This window comes from Pelodiscus sinensis, chromosome 19 (genome assembly GCF_049634645.1).
Source record: "Pelodiscus sinensis isolate JC-2024 chromosome 19, ASM4963464v1, whole genome shotgun sequence".
Taxonomy (NCBI): domain Eukaryota; kingdom Metazoa; phylum Chordata; order Testudines; family Trionychidae; genus Pelodiscus; species Pelodiscus sinensis.
In genome coordinates, this window is record NC_134729.1 from 4,529,564 (window position 1) to 4,545,310 (window position 15,747).

The 15,747-nt window shown below is 63.5% G+C and overlaps 1 protein-coding gene across 1 annotated transcript; it reads left to right on the forward strand.

Moving 5' to 3' along the window:
- The first annotated feature begins 9,427 nt into the window (after positions 1-9,427).
- Positions 9,428-14,706, forward strand: LOC102452926 (inositol polyphosphate 1-phosphatase-like). The gene is made up of 6 exons (XM_075901943.1): positions 9,428-9,604; positions 11,806-12,024; positions 12,236-12,296; positions 12,574-12,774; positions 13,111-13,285; positions 13,869-14,706. The coding sequence occupies exons 2-6, from the start codon at positions 11,821-11,823 to the stop codon at positions 14,356-14,358; spliced, it is 1,131 nt and encodes a 376-aa protein (XP_075758058.1). The 5' UTR covers positions 9,428-9,604; positions 11,806-11,820; the 3' UTR covers positions 14,359-14,706.
- The last annotated feature ends 1,041 nt before the right edge of the window (positions 14,707-15,747 follow it).

The window sequence follows — 15,747 nt, forward strand, 5'->3', positions numbered from 1 at the left end:
CCCGGACCCGGCGAGCCCAGGAATCGCCCCCCGCTTCCCCGCTGCCACGGGCAGGGCCGGCCGGTGAGACGCGGGCGGCGCTGTGCGGTGGGCGCTGGAGACGCTGTCACGGGTGACAGGCCCGGGGCGATGCGATGCGCCGCGGAGGGGCGCAAAGTGCAGCCAGCGACTGACTCCTCCCGGGGAAATCCCCAGGTCTCCCAGCCCGGCTCTTCTCGGGGAGGGGCGGAGGGGAGAGAGATAGAGACGGGTAGAAGGAGAAGGTGTGTGTGGGGATGGCCGGGGTGTGTGTGTGGGGATGGCCGGGGTGTGTGTGTGGGGATGGCCGGGGTGTGTGTGTGGGGATGGCTAGAGGAGTGTGCGGGATGGCTAGAGGGGTAGGGGGGATGGATAGAGAGGTGTGGGAGGATGGCCGGGGTGTGTGTGTGTGAATGGGGTGAGAGATGTGTGGGGATGGCCGGGCTGTGTGTGTGGGGATGGCTAGAGGGGTGTGCGGGATGGATAGAGAGGTGTGGGAGGATGGCCGGGGTGTGTGTGTGGGGATGGCTAGAGGGGTGTGCGGGATGGATAGAGAGGTGTGGGAGGATGGCCGGGGTGTGTGTGTGGGGATGGCTAGAGGGGTGTGCGGGATGGATAGAGAGGTGTGGGGGGATGACCGGGGTGTGTGTGTGTGAATGGGGTGAGAGATGTGTGGGGATGGCCGGGGTGTGTGTGCGGGATGGATAGAGAGGTGGGGGGATGGCCGTGTGTGTGTGGGGGGGGATGGTTAGAGGGGTGTGCTGGATGGCTAGAGAGGTGGGGGGGATGGCCGGGGTGTGTGTGGGGGGATGGCTAGAGGGGTGTGCGGGATGGCTAGAGAGGTGGGGGGATGGCCGGGGTGTGTGTGTGGGGATGGCTAGAGGGGTGTGCGGGATGGATAGAGAGGTGGGGGGGATGGCCGGGGTGTGTGTGGGGGGATGGCTAGAGGGGTGTGCGGGATGGATAGAGAGGTGGGGGGGATGGCCGGGGTGTGTGTGGGGGGGGATGGTTAGAGGGGTGTGCTGGATGGCTAGAGAGGTGGGGGGATGGCCGGGGTGTGTGGGGGGGGGGATGGTTAGAGGGGTGTGCTGGATGGCTAGAGAGGTGGGGGGGATGGCCGGGGTGTGTGTGGGGGGATGGCTAGAGGGGTGTGCGGGATGGCTAGAGAGGTGGGGGGATGGCCGGGGTGTGTGTGTGGGGATGGCTAGAGGGGTGTGCGGGATGGATAGAGAGGTGGGGGGGATGGCCGGGGTGTGTGTGTGGGGATGGCTAGAGGGGTGTGCGGGATGGATAGAGAGGTGGGGGGATGGCCGGGGTGTGTGTGGGGGGGGATGGTTAGAGGGGTGTGCTGGATGGCTAGAGAGGTGGGGGGGATGGCCGGGGTGTGTGTGGGGGGGGATGGTTAGAGGGGTGTGCTGGATGGCTAGAGAGGTGGGGGGGATGGCCGGGGTGTGTGTGGGGGGATGGTTAGAGGGGTGTGCGGGATGGATAGAGAGGTGGGGGGGATGGCCGGGGTGTGTGTGGGGGGATGGCTAGAGGGGTGTGCGGGATGGATAGAGAGGTGGGGGGGATGGCCGGGGTGTGTGTGTGGGGATGGCTAGAGGGGTGTGCGGGATGGATAGAGAGGTGGGGGGATGGCCGGGGTGTGTGTGGGGTGGGATGGTTAGAGGGGTGTGCTGGATGGCTAGAGAGGTGGGGGGGATGGCCGGGGTGTGTGTGGGGGGATGGCTAGAGGGGTGTGCGGGATGGCTAGAGAGGTGGGGGGATGGCCGGGGTGTGTGTGTGGGGATGGCTAGAGGGGTGTGCGGGATGGATAGAGAGGTGGGGGGGATGGTTAGAGAGGTGGGGGGATGGCCGGGGTGTGAGTGGGGGGATGGCTAGAGGGGGTGTACGGTCAGAGAGATGGATGGGTAGTGTCTGGGGACAGCCAGCCAGAGGGGAGTATCTCGGGATGGAGGACAGACTAGAGAAAAAGAGGAGTCCCTGTCAGCTTCCTTTGGTTTGGGGACAGGCTGTCGGACAAGCTGTGGCGGCCAGGGGGCCCCAGCGGAGCAGTCTGAGGGCCCTGGGGATGGACACGGTCTGAAGCAGAAACTGCTGGGTTACCAATCAAACATTCACACCATCCCCAAAGCTCCTCTCCCTGGCGCCCAGCAGGACTGGCAGGTCCTGGGATCCACTCCGCTGGGGCAGTGGAAGCACATTGCTCCTTTCCCTGGGGGTGACCACTGAGCACTTCTACTTTCAGGGCCTTTCCCTCTTGTCTTAGCTGCACCAGGGCAGAGAGGCCCTGGCTGGTGGCGGGGAAGGGGAGGGGGTGTCTTTATTTGCCATTATTATTGGTACTAACCCACCTGGGGGTGGTGAGGTAGGTAACCCACCGTTTGGTCCCCGACGTTTATCCACTGTTGTAACAAGCCCGCCCAGCCCTGCTGCACAGCTGGTCCCCGCCTGGGAGAGCCAGGGGCAAAGCTACCTGCTGGCGCGATCTTGCTGGATGTTTCAGCACATCTGGTCCAGGAGAAAGCAAACCCAGGGCCACCTTTCAGCATCGCCTCGAACGTAGGCTAGGAAGGGTCCCACCCTGAGCCATGGCTCCAAAGGCCCGGGGCAAACGGACACCTGTCTTGGATTATTAGTATCCCATATATGGCCCAGCTGGAAACCTCAAAGGGGCTGGGAACACCAGCCAGACCCCCCACCTCGCATCCCCTGCCCCCATCAGAACCATGGAGAGAGAATCAGCATGGCACAGACCTACCTGCCTGGAGCCACGTGCCTGAGGTGTGGAAAGGGCCTTCCGATAGCTCCGCTCTCTGGAGCCGTGAATCCCTGGAGTGACTCAGCCTCTTGCCCTGGGAGTACCCAGGCTCAGTGCCCTGCAGCGTGGTGCATGGGAGTCACGCGGAGACGTCCATCCAAATCACAGCCCCAGATCGTACCAGAAGGCCCCATTCATTTTGTTGTGCAACACACAGGCCATGCCCCTCTGCCCCGAGCCCAGGGGCTGGCTACAAGGCCTCCAGCCTGGCGCTGAAGCCAGCAAGAGCAGAACCTGCCACGTCCCCTGGGAACCGGGCATCGCTGAGTAAAATATCCCTTGGTGGGCGATGAATCTGGCGCCAAGGCCTCACTCAGCCTGGTCTCCCAGAGGACTGGGCCTGGCTGAGGGAGCCTTGGCCTGTCCCTGCTAAGGCCTTAGGGAGGGGAACTATCTGAACCTAAGGTCTTACAATAGCTTCAATCCAGCCGCCTATGAGCTCCAGCGCCACGAGCCAGCGGGCACCAGCATCATTCATTCCGCAGGCCAATGCAGCCAGGTCCTGGGGGCCTGGAGCCGCAAAGATGTTCAGTGGCAGGAAAGGTCCTGCCCAACCTAATGGACTGACTGTGCCTGCGGGTGTGGGTCTGTCTGCTCCCTCCTCCTAGGCCTGGCTGCTTCGTGGGCCAAAGGCCCCACAAGGCAGACGTGAGCATCTGGCTGTTCGGACTCCACTGCCACAGATGCAAGGTGGCCTGGGGACGGGGGCCCTTTGCCTGCACTGGGTTATCCCGTGCGTCAAGCAGAGGGAGCTAGACAGACAGAGGGAGATGAGGGGAGAACAAGCAAGAGACGTGGACGGACGGACAGACACAGCTTATGGGGCTGGATACATAGATAGAGGGGGTGCATGGGCTTAGACAGACAATTAGGTTAGTGCTGAGCTGTATTCCATCTCCTGAGACGTTCCCAGCTAGCCTGGATACAGGTGCCCAGACCAGCACCAGCCAAGGACAGACTATTGGACCCCAAAGGCTCCTGTCCAGCTCTGTCATCCGGGATCTTGTCTAACCCTTGCCCCCCAGCCTCCCACCTCCACCCAGAGCTGTCCTGCAGACGTGCCTGGGGCAGGAACCTGCAGAGACTGAGGCAGGCGCCTGGGGTGAGGAATGAGGGCTGCACATGAACCATTCCCAGCCCAGGCACTAGCCTTTTACATCCCAAATCGCCTGAGACGTAAGGCCAGGAACCGAGCGCTGGGCAAAGGGTCCAGGGTGTGTCCTGAGCTAAAAGACTCCCCAGCTGGGGAAGGTGGCTCCTAAATGTCCACAGGGGCTCAGGCCAGCTCCTCCTCCCCATGGGTCTTTCGGAGCCAGGCGTGGGCCATGCATTACCCTGGAGAGCAATCGCCTGGGGCCTACATCAGCAGACTTGGCTTCAGCAAGGCCCCGCCGGATGGACACCCAGAGCCGTGTGCGGTGGCTGGACCTGGGGCAGGCCGCAGCTGTGGATGCCGTGAGCAGGACAGAGGGCAGCCGTGGAAGGGAAGGGCTGGGATACGCAGCATGGCGGGGGACTGAGAGCCAGATGTCGTAAAAGCAGGAACAGGCCCTTTGGAAGCGGCTGAGCACGGCCCCGTGCGTTTGTCCAGAGGCAGCTGGCTCACGTCTCCGCGTGCCCCTGAGGCCATGTGAGCTCCCAGGGCTGAAGCCAGACTGGAAATAAGGCGCCGTTCTCCCAGAGCCAGCACCGGGGCGGGTTCTCCAGCTCAGCTGGCGCCAGGGCAAGGGGGGGTGCATGCTGGGGGCAGATCTCTGGCCTGCGCTGCCCAGAAGGGTGACAGACAGTCCCAATGGCCCAGTGCAGGCCTCACAGTGAGTGTCTTTTTGGCTCCTCAAGGAGCCAGCATGGGGCAAGTAGGCCTGGCTCTATCCTGAGGCTTTGGGCCTAGGCTGAGTGACCTTGGCCAAGTCCCTGCACCTCAATGTGGCTCAGTTTCCCACCAACAGGATGGAACTAAAGCCACTTCCTCCCCCGTAGAGGGGTGGTGAGGCTAAACAAAGCCACATCTGCAAGTGGCCAAGGCTGGAGGTCGAGCTATGAGCATGGCTCCCCGGGGGAATTAGCTAAACCCTCCAGCAGGTTCCATGTGAAATCTGGACTTGTGGGTGCCCTGAAATATTCCAGGTGGCCCCAGCCAATTCTGGAGCTGCTGGAGCCATTCCTTAGCCAACCACGTCGACTGCTGGGCCAGATTTTCACACATTCTGGTCCTTTTCTCCAGCAGCCCAGAGGCTTTGCTTTCGGCCTGGAGGTTTTTCCTGTTTGAAGCCACCCCGGCCATGGGCAGTAGCAGCTAGAGGTGGGCTGCCATAGCAAAGCGATTCCTGGGGCTCTAAAAGAGATGTCGTGATTATCGGCGGGGAGCCTGGCAGCCGGAGAGACAGTGGGAAAGCAGAGATGTGCAGCTGGGGCCACTGGCTTCCCTGCAGCGCGGCACAGCCAGGCGTGTGACTCTGTCAGCTCCTCCCCAGCCTCAGGCGCAAGGAGAAAGTCAGTTAACTTGTGTGTCAGTGTGTGTGCGTACAGTGGGTGAGGGTCCATCAGGAGCTGGGGGCTCTGGATTCCTGGGTTCTCTTCCCAGTGCTGTGTGTGCGTGAACTCGTGGGAAGTTCAGGGGTGGAGGACTGGGAATTTTCTCTATGACCAGCTCTGGAGAGCACTTTGGCAGGGCAGTTGCAGTGAGAAGCAGCATGGGGACATGGGAAGAGGGACCAGTCGGGCTGTGAATGGGTTAGTGTAAGCTCTGTACGTGGCAGGTCAGTTTCATTAGCCGTTAGCAAAGGTCCCACCGGATTCTTGAGGGATTGGCTGGTTTTTGCTTGGGGTGGGGGGAAGATTTTTGTTTTAAAAGAGATTTATTTGCACGCTGAGTCCTGTGGGCTGCATCCGGCGGTGTCACAGTTTCCCTGCTCTGTACGAGGGGAGGGGAGTTGTAGTCCGGCCTGGAGCTTGTGCTGCATCATGACTGTAAAGGGAGCAGAGATGGGGAAATAATGACCAGCAGTTGTTTTAATGCCTGACTCTTTGGGGGAGAGTCCCCCTAAGGAGCACAGCCGCTCTAACCATTGCTCCGTGCAGCCCACATCGAGACAGCTCTCAAACTGCAGCTGTCCCTGGGCATACCCACGGTCGCCGGAGTGGGGCTAGATCATTAAAACCACGCAGCTGTTCCTAGGTGTGAAAGCCTCAGAGTAAGCCCAGTAACCCTGTCCCACCAGCACCACAGGGACAGTGTCTCAGGAGCCTCTTGCTGCTGAGCAAGGCAGGCTGGGCATGAAAAGAATTGGGACTTGGTGCTGCCTGCCCAGCCTGATGCAAACTCTGTGCCCATAACAAAGCAATACAGGCTGACAGCAACTAGCTGTTCCCCCAGGCCAATCCTGCATCCACCCAGGGCTGCCAGGTTCCCTGCCCCCAGCTTGTGCTTAAAATTGTGCAAAAGACCCCCACCCCCATGCCTGGGAAAGCCCCTCCGGGCCAACTGGAGCCATGTCCTCTCCCCACCTTGCTTGTAGCTAGCTGAGCTGGGTGCCGGATGCTGTTGTTCGGGGTCCTGGAGAGGGCATTAGTGGTATTTGGCAGTAAACAGGGAGAGGAGTGCATGGCAGCTAACGGTCTGCACAAGGGGCAGGATCAGTTTAAAGGGGGGAGTCATTTGGATTTAGTGCAAATTGGGAGGGATTAAGCCCTCATATTTCAATCCATTCCAGTCCTATGGCTGAGACCCCAGACATAACAGCTTTCAAGGGCACAAGGAAGAGGGAGAAAAACTATTCTCTTTAACCTCTGAGGACAGGACAAGAAGCAATGGGCTTAAATTGCAGCAAGAGAGGTTTAGGTTGGACATTAGGAAAAACTTCCTAACTGTCAGGGTGGTTAAACACTGGAATAAGTTGCCTGGAGAGGTTGTGGAATCTCCATCGCTGGAGATATTTAAAGGCAGGCTGGATAGACATCTATCAGGGATGATCTATGGTGCTTGGTCCTGCCATGAGTGCAGGAACTGGACTTGATGACCTTGCGAGGCCCCATTCAATCCGAGTATTCTATGAAATCAGGAGACTGACAAAAATATGAATCAATTTGGGTTTCTCTGTAGTTCCCCCTTTCTGGTTTCTGAGCATTTAGGTTCCACTCAGCTCATGTTTCCAGTTTTTTCTGCAACCCAGAAAGCTAACGACTGGCTGGTTTTCTTTGAAGAAAATGAGAATTTTCCTGTGAGAACATGACTATGGGAGCTGCAACTTTCCCCAGTAATCACCCAAGAACCCCAAGCGCATACCCAGCACTTTTCATTAGTGTCACAAAGAGCCTTACAGAGCAGCTCAGTATGTGCACCCCCATCTTCCTACTGGGGAAACTGAGGCACTAAGCAGGGCAGTGACTTGGCTATGGGTCATTCTGCAGGCCAGAGCCTCTGAGTGTCCATAACAGCTGCATGGGGAGGGGTGATGGCGACTGGTGATGTCATGGCTTACAGTGACTGGTGTTTAGACACTAGTTCTTGGGGGCCAGTGAGCCAATGCAGAATCCCAGTGGAGTTAAAAGGAGCAGGCACGTCTTCTGCAATTTTTTTCCTGCATAAACTTTTGTTTTCAAATGACATACAACAAGCTCCAGTGCAGGCTCTCGCACGTAGCATCATGTGCGTCCAACTTCAGCAGCTCACTCACTAAGACTAATTATTCTCTTTGCATCAAGGTGTTGGTGGGGGGCTACAGGCCTGGCCCTGCCTCCATTTGCGCCAGGTGCTGGACAGACACAGAACCCCAAACTGGTTGCTGAGCCAAACGGCTCCCAACGTAAGCCCCGAGCTGTGTCGGGCCTGCGCCCCTATGTCACATGACTGTGGGAGCTCTGTGGATCACAAAGTATCAGAACTAGGGAGCATTTTCCAAAGCAGCCAGGGAGTGGTCGGTGCCCTGGTTTTTCTGTGGGCGCCCCCAATGGCTGAGAACCTGAGCCTGGAAGCCCGTGGAATTCAGTCCGAGATCAACATCCCTTAGTGCTCTGGCCCATCTCAGTCATGCAGGCAGGTTTCTTTTAGCAAACGCTGTGGCCTGGATGGACTCAGAGATGTTGGGTGCCAGAACAGCTCCCCAGTTCTTAGCCAGCCAGAACAGACAGAGCCTCCTCTGGCTGGCCACTTGTCCAGATTAGGGTTCGGAGCACCACCTAGTGGCGGTGGAGTGTGCATCATCTCTTGTCTCCCCTGGCTGGGCAGAGCAGAGCCAGCCAGGGAGCTAATGGCCAGGCCTAGCAAGTTGGCATGGCCCAGCACAAAGCCCCTTTTTGCTTTGTGTAAAGTCTTGTCCTCACCGGCTCCAGAGAGACAGCGAGACGCCTTGGAGGTGCAGGGAGCCAGGGCTGCAGGCCGGGATTGAGGGGCATGGGCAGCACTGGGAGGGGAAGCCCAGGAACAGCAGGGCTTTTGTATCATGATGCCAGGCTATGGCTGGCTCCCCATCCCCTTCTTTCCCTGGCAGCTCTAGGCCACCCTGCTCCGGCACCTGCCCCCGCGAGGAGCTGCCCTGGTGGATGCTGCTCCTGCCACAGGGAGAATTGCTTCTTCAAGGGTGCTGGGTCCTGCTTTGGCTGGTCCATGGATTTATGATTCTGTGTAAAGGCCCAGCCGGCTTCCTTGGGCTGCGTCCGTCCCCCCCCCCCCCAAGGTATCTCCTGAGTTTCTGGGCTCAGCTCTCTTCCCTTAAGGGAGCAGGGGCGAGGACACAGGTGCTGCTGGGCACCGCTCCAGAAGCCTGATGCCCCAGGGGTGGTGAGAGGCGCATGCCCAGGAAGGGAGCAGGCCCCCGCATGCAACGGGGAGACTCCTGGGTTGTGTTCCTGGCCCTGGGAAGGGGGCTGGCGCTCTGGAGGGGGGAAGGGAGGGGTCCCGACACTCCTGGGTTCCATTCCTGGCTCTGATTGGCTGGATCCCCTCCCCGTGCCTCGATTTCCCCAGTGGTGACGCCCTAGGTTGTACATGGGGGGGGGGGATTCAGGCTGAGCAAGGAAGGTCGGTCGGTCTAGTGGTTACAGGGGGGGACGGGACTGGGAGCCAGGACTCCAGCGCTGCGTGCTGCTGACGTGTCCGCCTCCCTGCCTCAGTTTCCCCTGTTGCGCAGGGGGGGCTCCCACATGAACGCGGGTGGGAACCGGGGGACGGTCGGTTCCTCTTTTACTGACCTGACAGGACTTGAACTCGGGGCTCCGCGTTTCGCCATGGCAACCGCTGGTGACATCACCGCGGCCTTGCTGACGTCACCAGCGGTTGCCCGGGAAACCCAGAACCCGACATTCGGCCGTGGCAGGTTGGAAACATGGGCGGGCCCGATCCGGCCGCGTCACGGGCGGGGGGCGGAGCCTGGACTCCTGGGTTCTGCGCCAGGCCCGGGAGGGAGCGAGGGAGGGGCCTCTTGGAGGGGGCGGGGCTTAGCACTGGGCTCACTTCCTGGCTCTGCGCTGATTGGCTGGACACTTCCCCCCGTGCCTCGATTTCCCTAGTGGTGACGACTGTGACGCCAGCGCGCGGAGATGGGGGCGCAGCAGCTCGCGCCGGGAGCGGAGGCTCCGGGTCTGACCCGGCTCCTCCTGGGGCGGGACGCCCGCCCCGCCCCCGGGGGGGCTGCCGGCGCCGGAAGGGTTAACCCCGCGGCGTCACGTGGCCGGGCGGGCGGGGCCCCGCCCCTCGCGGGGTGTCGGCGGGTCCCACCCGCGATCCGCCAGCGCCCCGAGCGGCCGCAGCATCCCTGAGCCCGGCGGGTACGGGGGGGCCGGGACCCGGGTCCTGGAGAGGGGGCAAGGGGGGACCCCGCCCCCGGGTGTGTGTCTGCGAGGGGCTGCCCCACGGGGGCCCGCAAGGGGGCGGGGTACGGCTGGGGGCTGGACACAGGCTCTGGGGGGCTGACCTAGGGCGGGGGAGTTCACAGGCTGGGGGCTGGACACAGGCTCTGGGGGGCTGACCTAGGGCGGGGGGGGTTCACTGGCTGGGGGGCTGGACGCTGGGGGGCTGGACACAGGCTCTGGGGGGCTGACCTAGGGTGTGGGGAGTTCACTGGCTGGGGGGCTGGACACAGGCTCTGGGGGGCTGACCTAGGGTGTGGGGAGTTCACTGGCTGGGGGGCTGGACACAGGCTCTGGGGGGCTGACCTAGGGCGGGGGGAGTTCACAGGCTGCAGGCAGGACACAGGATCTGGGGGGCTGACCTAGGGCAGGAGAATTCACAGGCTTTGGGGTGCTGAACTGGGGTGGGGGGAGTTTACAGACTGGGGGGCAGGACACAGGCTCTGGGGGGCTGGATACAGGCTCTGGGGGGGCTGACATTGTGTGGGGAGAGTTCACAGGCTGGTGGGCTGGACACAGGCTCTGGGGGGGCTGACTTAGTGTGGGGGGAGTTCACAGACTGCAGGCAGGACACAGACTCTGGGGGGCTGACCTAGGGCGGGGGAGTTCACAGGCTGGGGGGCTGACCTAGGGCGGGGGGAGTTCACAGACTGGGGGGCAGGACACAGGCTCTGGGGGGCTGACCTAGGGTGTGGGGAGTTCACAGGCTGGGGGGCTGAACACAGGCTCTGGGGGGCTGACCTAGGGTGTGGGGAGTTCACAGGCTGGGGGGCTGAACACAGGCTCTGGGGGGCTGACCTAGGGCAGGGGAGTTCACAGGCTTTGGGGTGCTGAACTAGGGTGGGGGGAGTTCACAGACTGGGGGGCAGGACACAGGATGTGGGGTTGCTGACCTAGGTGGGGGGACTTCACAGGCTGGGGAGCTGGTTCAAATTGGGGGGCAGCTCACTGGCTGGGGTGGCTATTGCTGTTAGGCTTGGCTGCAGCCGGTGCCTGGCACTGGGGGGGCACCCCTGGCGGGAGGCCGAGTGAAGGTGCTGTATGTGCTGGCGGCCCTGCGTGGGCCAGGGGGAGCGGCTGGTGCAGGAGCAGCTGGCACGGGCAGAGAGCTCGGTGCCTGGACCAGTGGAGATGCCTGGTTCCAAAAGGGCCCTACAGATTGGGGGGGGGGGGTTTCTCCAGAGGTTCTGTGGGGCAGGGTGCAGCCCCCCTATGGAGCCCTGGGTGACGCCGGTGGGAGAAGGCCAAGGCAGGCTGCCCTCCTGCCAATTCTCTTCTCCTCCTGCTGGCCTTGGGGGGACCCTGTCTCCGATGCAGCCCCTCAAGTCAGCGAGGAGGACAGCCCATATCTGGGAGGAGGGGGTGGATCAGGGAAATTGCCCCAGTCCCCTCCCCCACACGTTGCCAGATTGGCCCAGTGAGCCAAGCTGGAGCCTGTGTGGCACCCCCCCACCAGCCCAAACCCCCTGTCGCAGCTCCCCCGAGCCAGGCCCAAGCCGCCATGGCTGCACGACTCGGGTCCCCTCCCCCAGGCCAGGCCAGGCCGGAGCCCTCGTGGCATCTCCCCGCCCTATGGCTCTCGGCCGGGCCTGTCACATCTGGTAGCAGTTTGAGTTAATTTTGGCATGTGCCATAGAGCCCTCTGGGGCTGGGGGGAGCCCTGGCAGGCGGCTCCCCCCTCAGAACACCCTCGGGGCCTGCAATTAGCGGCAGCTGCTTTTGGCCCTATTTTGAGATGGGTTTTGTTAACCCCTTCGGCGCCGCGATGGCGGGCGATGGACCTGGCCCCGCTCCCGCCTGTCTTGCAGCTGGAGGATGCTCTGAGCCTCAGCCCCATGAAAGGGGGCAAGTCTCATCCCACCCCATTTCAGAGGGGAAACTGAGGCCTGGAGATAGGACTTGTCCGAGGTTGTGCAGCCAGTCAGGCCCAGAGCTGGGCCAGCCCAAGAGTCCTGGCTCCTGCCCCCCACCCCCAATGTGCCTGGGAGCCCCAGTCCTCCCCTCTAACCACAGACCTTTTCCCTGTCTGGTGGGTTCTGGTCTCTCCTGGCCTGGGGGAAGGTGCAGGGAGACACAGGGTGCATCTAACCCTCCCTCCCTTCCCGACCCCCACTCCCCAGGGGCCCTGCTCCCCCATGGCGGCCCTCCTGAGGAGCCTGGTGGGGGCGTCGGAGAAGTCGGCCCGCATCGCCCAGCTGTGCCGCCAGGAGGAGGCGCTCTTCCAGCTGCTCATCGAGGAGAAGACGGGCGCCGACAAGAACAAGAAGTTTGTGCAGGATTTCAAGACGCTGGCGGACGTGCTGATCCAGGAGGTCATAAAGCACGACGTGGGCACGGAGGTACCGCTGGGGCCTTTCCCGCTCGCCTGCCGCGGGCGAGGGCGGGTGCCTAGCGGGGGTAGGGGAGAGGGCATCTTAGACCCCGAGGCAAGGCGCTGCCTAGGCCCCCATCAGGGCACGTCCCCACCCCTGGGCAAAGGGAGCGGGCGTCTCGCGGGCCTGAGACGATAGTTTGGTGCCTGTGAGCCTCCCCCTCTCCCATCTCTTTCAGTTCCCGGAACTGCACGGCCACATCTGCGGGGAGGAATCCAACAAGTTTGAGAACAGCCTGGGTGAGTGACTCCAAGGCACGGAGACGGGGGGCGCTGGGCAGCCTGGAGGCCGGGAAGAGTTTGGAGGACGGCCTAGGGGCCGTGCTGGGGAGTGGGGAGGGCTCAGGGCAGTAGGAAGGCCCAGTGCAGGGGGCAGGGAGTGAGCTGGAGGGGCATCCCTGGTCAGGGACATGAGACAGGAGGGCGTCCCAGGGGAACAGCTCAACCTGAAGGCAGGTGATTTCCCTGACTCCGCCCCTGAGCCTGCCCTGTCCGGCTAAGCCCATCCCCCCCCCAGGAGAGACCTTGGTGGTGCAGGTGTGCGTGACCCAGCAGGACACGGCTGCGCTGCTCTTTAAAGTCCTGGACCGGAACCAGCCGGCGGCCGAGCTGCTGGCAGCGGCCATCCACCAGGAGGTGGTGCTGGAGGACCCGGCGCTGGAGAGCGTGGTGCTGACAATCCCCTCCGAGAGACTGGCTATCTGGATAGACCCCATCGGTAAGGGGGGGCCCCCCGCGGCCATCCCACAGCGTGACACCGGGGCCACCTGCAGCTGCCAGCCAATCACACCCCTAGGACAGGCTGGGAAAAGGCGCTGAGCCCCTGCCCGCTACCCCCAAGGTGGCCCCTCCCTGCCCCACACCCCAGCTCTAGGGCTGAGGCCCCCACTAAGGGGCCCCGTTAGCGCCAGTCAGGCTGAGGCCCAGCAGAGACCTTGCACAGTGGCCAGCAAGGGGAGGACCAAGGGAGCCATGTGGCGCGGGCTGCGAGGGGAAAGGGGCTGTCCCCAGCAGGGCTTGGTGCCTGGTCCTGATGTCGTGCTCTCTCCGGCAGATTCCACCAATCAGTACATCCGTGGCCAGGCCAACGTGGCGCCCGTGGATGGCATCTGCCCGTCCGGGCTGCGCTCCGCACTGGTGCTCATCGGGGTGTATGACCGCAGCTCGGGGAGCCCCGTCCTGGGGGTCATCAATGAGCCGTTCTTCCGGGAGGACCCCGTTACCCACAGGTACCTGCCCCTCCCCCCGAGCCCTGTCCTAGGATGCCCTGAGCTGGGATTGTCGGCAGGCACCTGGACTTGACCTTGCTGGGGAAGCCACACGGGGCAGGCCACTAGGGGGTGTCCTTGGCCTGCACCAACCCCCTCCTCCCCCCGGGGACTGGGGCAGAGAGAAGGGGGCTGGGGAGGTCACTTTGCCAGCGCCTCTGAGGCTCCTGGTTACCTCTGATCAGCTTCCATTCATGGCAGGAATCCCTGGGGGGGGGAGGGGAGACCCTCTGCCAGCACCCCGCCCCTGCCAGCCCCTGCCAGCCCAGCCCTGCTGGTGCCCCCCACTCCTCACCCCCTGCCAGCCCAGCCCTGGGCTCCCCACAGCCCTTTTGCTGCCCCTCACCCCCAACCCGCAGCCCCTGCCATCCCAGCCTGGGCTACCACCAGCCCTGCCGGTGCCCCCCACTCCTGACCCGCAGGCCCAGCCAGCCCGGCCCTGGGCTCCTCTCCTGAGCAGCTGCCGTCAGCACCCCCGTTCGGCTCCCTCCGTCGCAGCTGGTGCCATCCCCATTGACCTGCCCTGTCTGCTGCTCTCCCCCAGGTGGCAGGGCAAGTACCACTGGGGCGTCTCGTACCAGGGCACCCGCCTGTCCTCGCTGAGCCAGCCCCCGCTACAGCCCGCGCCCGCCGTCGTCCTGAGCAGCAGTGAGAGGCCGGCGATCCAGCGGGCGCTGCGGCCCTTGTACGGGGAGCGGCTGCGCTTCGCCTCGGGCGCTGGCTACAAGATGCTGTGCGTCATCCTGGGGCTGGCCGACGCCTACGTCCTCTCCGAGGGCAGCACCTTCAAGTGGGACTCGTGCGCCCCCCATGCCATCCTGCGGGCCCTGGGCGGTGGGATGGTGGACCTGGAGGCCGCCCTGCGGGCCTGGCGCGCCGGCCAGCAGGGGGCACTGCCGGAGCTGACCTATAACCAGCCTGCAGGGGGCGCTGTGGGGGCTGAACGCTGGGCCAACCGGGGTGGCCTGGTGGCCTTCGTGCACCGTGAGCACCTGGAGGAGGTGCTGGCTACGCTGGCTGCCGCTGCCCTTTGACCCTCGGGGGGCTACCCAGGGGGCGGCCTGGCTCCGCCTCTGCTGCAGCGGGGATGGGGCTAGCCCCTGCCGGGTTGACGTATGGCACGGGGCAGTTGGGCACCAAAAGGGCGGGGCGGGCAGCACCTTTTCGGGAGACGGGGCTGCAGGCGGCCACTGCTCCCCTGTGGGGTGCCGCAGGCCTGGGCGTCTGATGGGTGGGCACAGGCCCCATAGAGGTGCCCCTCCTGGACCCTCCCCGCCCCACCCCCTGTGCTGGTGCTGCCTTCGCTGAGCTCGCCCGGCTCCACGGCCAGCCTCAGCGGGGGGCATGGCTTGGCTCCCATTAAACAATGCTGCTTCGCTGGCCCTCTCGAGTTTCATTTGTTCTCCCTCCTCCCCGCTGGGCCAGGCCCTCGCCCCCAGCCAGCCCCATCTGCTGCTCCCGGGTGCCGAGTGCTACCCTATTCGGGGGCAGCGCGCTCGGCCTGTGGGCTCTCTCCCGGCCCCACACCCTCCGGGCTCAGCTGCAGGCTCCATGCTGCACTGCCAGCCAGAGCCAGCAGGAGGCAGGAGCAGCCCGGCAGTATATAGCAAACCCTGCTGGGCAGGAAACTTTTCTCCTTGGCCCAGCCAGGGAATCCCGCCTTGGGCCAGCAGGGGGCATCGCAGAGCCAGCTGCTGATGGGCTTGCCCAGGGCATGGGTGCCAATTCCCCCAGCAGGACCCTGCCAGCTGGGCAGGGGCTCAGGGCTGTGGGGGATCCAAGCCCCGTCCCTGGCCTGGGGCTCTGCTGCGCAGACTCTCCTGCCTGCTGTCCCAGGACCGTTGGTGTGTGCGATGTGCCTGGAGAGGCCAGCCAGGGCGTGGGGTGGCAGGGAGCATGCCATGGTCACTGGCTCTTCCCTCTGGGGTACCCCCCAGGAGCCGCTGTGGGAGTGTCCTGCTCCGGGCCCCTGGCTCTGGCCGACTAGTGTGCCAGGAGCTGGACACAGAGGAGGGAAGGCTGCCCGCTGGGCTGAGCTGTCCAGAAGTGGGCAGCCGGGTGGGGAGAGAGGCACAGGGAGAGGAGGGAACCTGCCCTGGATGACCTATCTGTGTCAGAGGCAGGAGTCCCAGGGGATCCCCTAGCAGCTGAGCTGCCCCTGGACAGGAGCCAGGAACCTCAGCACACCTCACCCTGCTGCTATCTAATCTGGAGTGACGGGCAGCACCTCTCCCAGGCGTGACAGCTCTGATCCAGCCGCGTGCCAGAGACTGGGTGGCTCAGTGGGGCAGGGAATGGGGCACGAGGCCTTTCCCCGCGAGGGGGGCGCTGTGCCCACATCTGCCTCCTGACATGGGGCCATTTCTGAGCTTTGCACCTCCCTGAATTACCAAATCTCTCTGGGCCTCGGTGCCCTGATCACC

Bases quoted from the DNA above. Each gene is read 5' to 3' on its own strand.
- LOC102452926 (XM_075901943.1), top strand. From the start codon at position 11,821: ATGGCGGCCCTCCTGAGGAGCCTGGTGGGGGCGTCGGAGAAGTCGGCC. The intron at 12,025-12,235 runs GTACCGCTGGGG...CATCTCTTTCAG, and splicing joins AGCACGACGTGGGCACGGAG to TTCCCGGAACTGCACGGCCA. The intron at 12,775-13,110 runs GTAAGGGGGGGC...TCTCTCCGGCAG, and splicing joins TATCTGGATAGACCCCATCG to ATTCCACCAATCAGTACATC.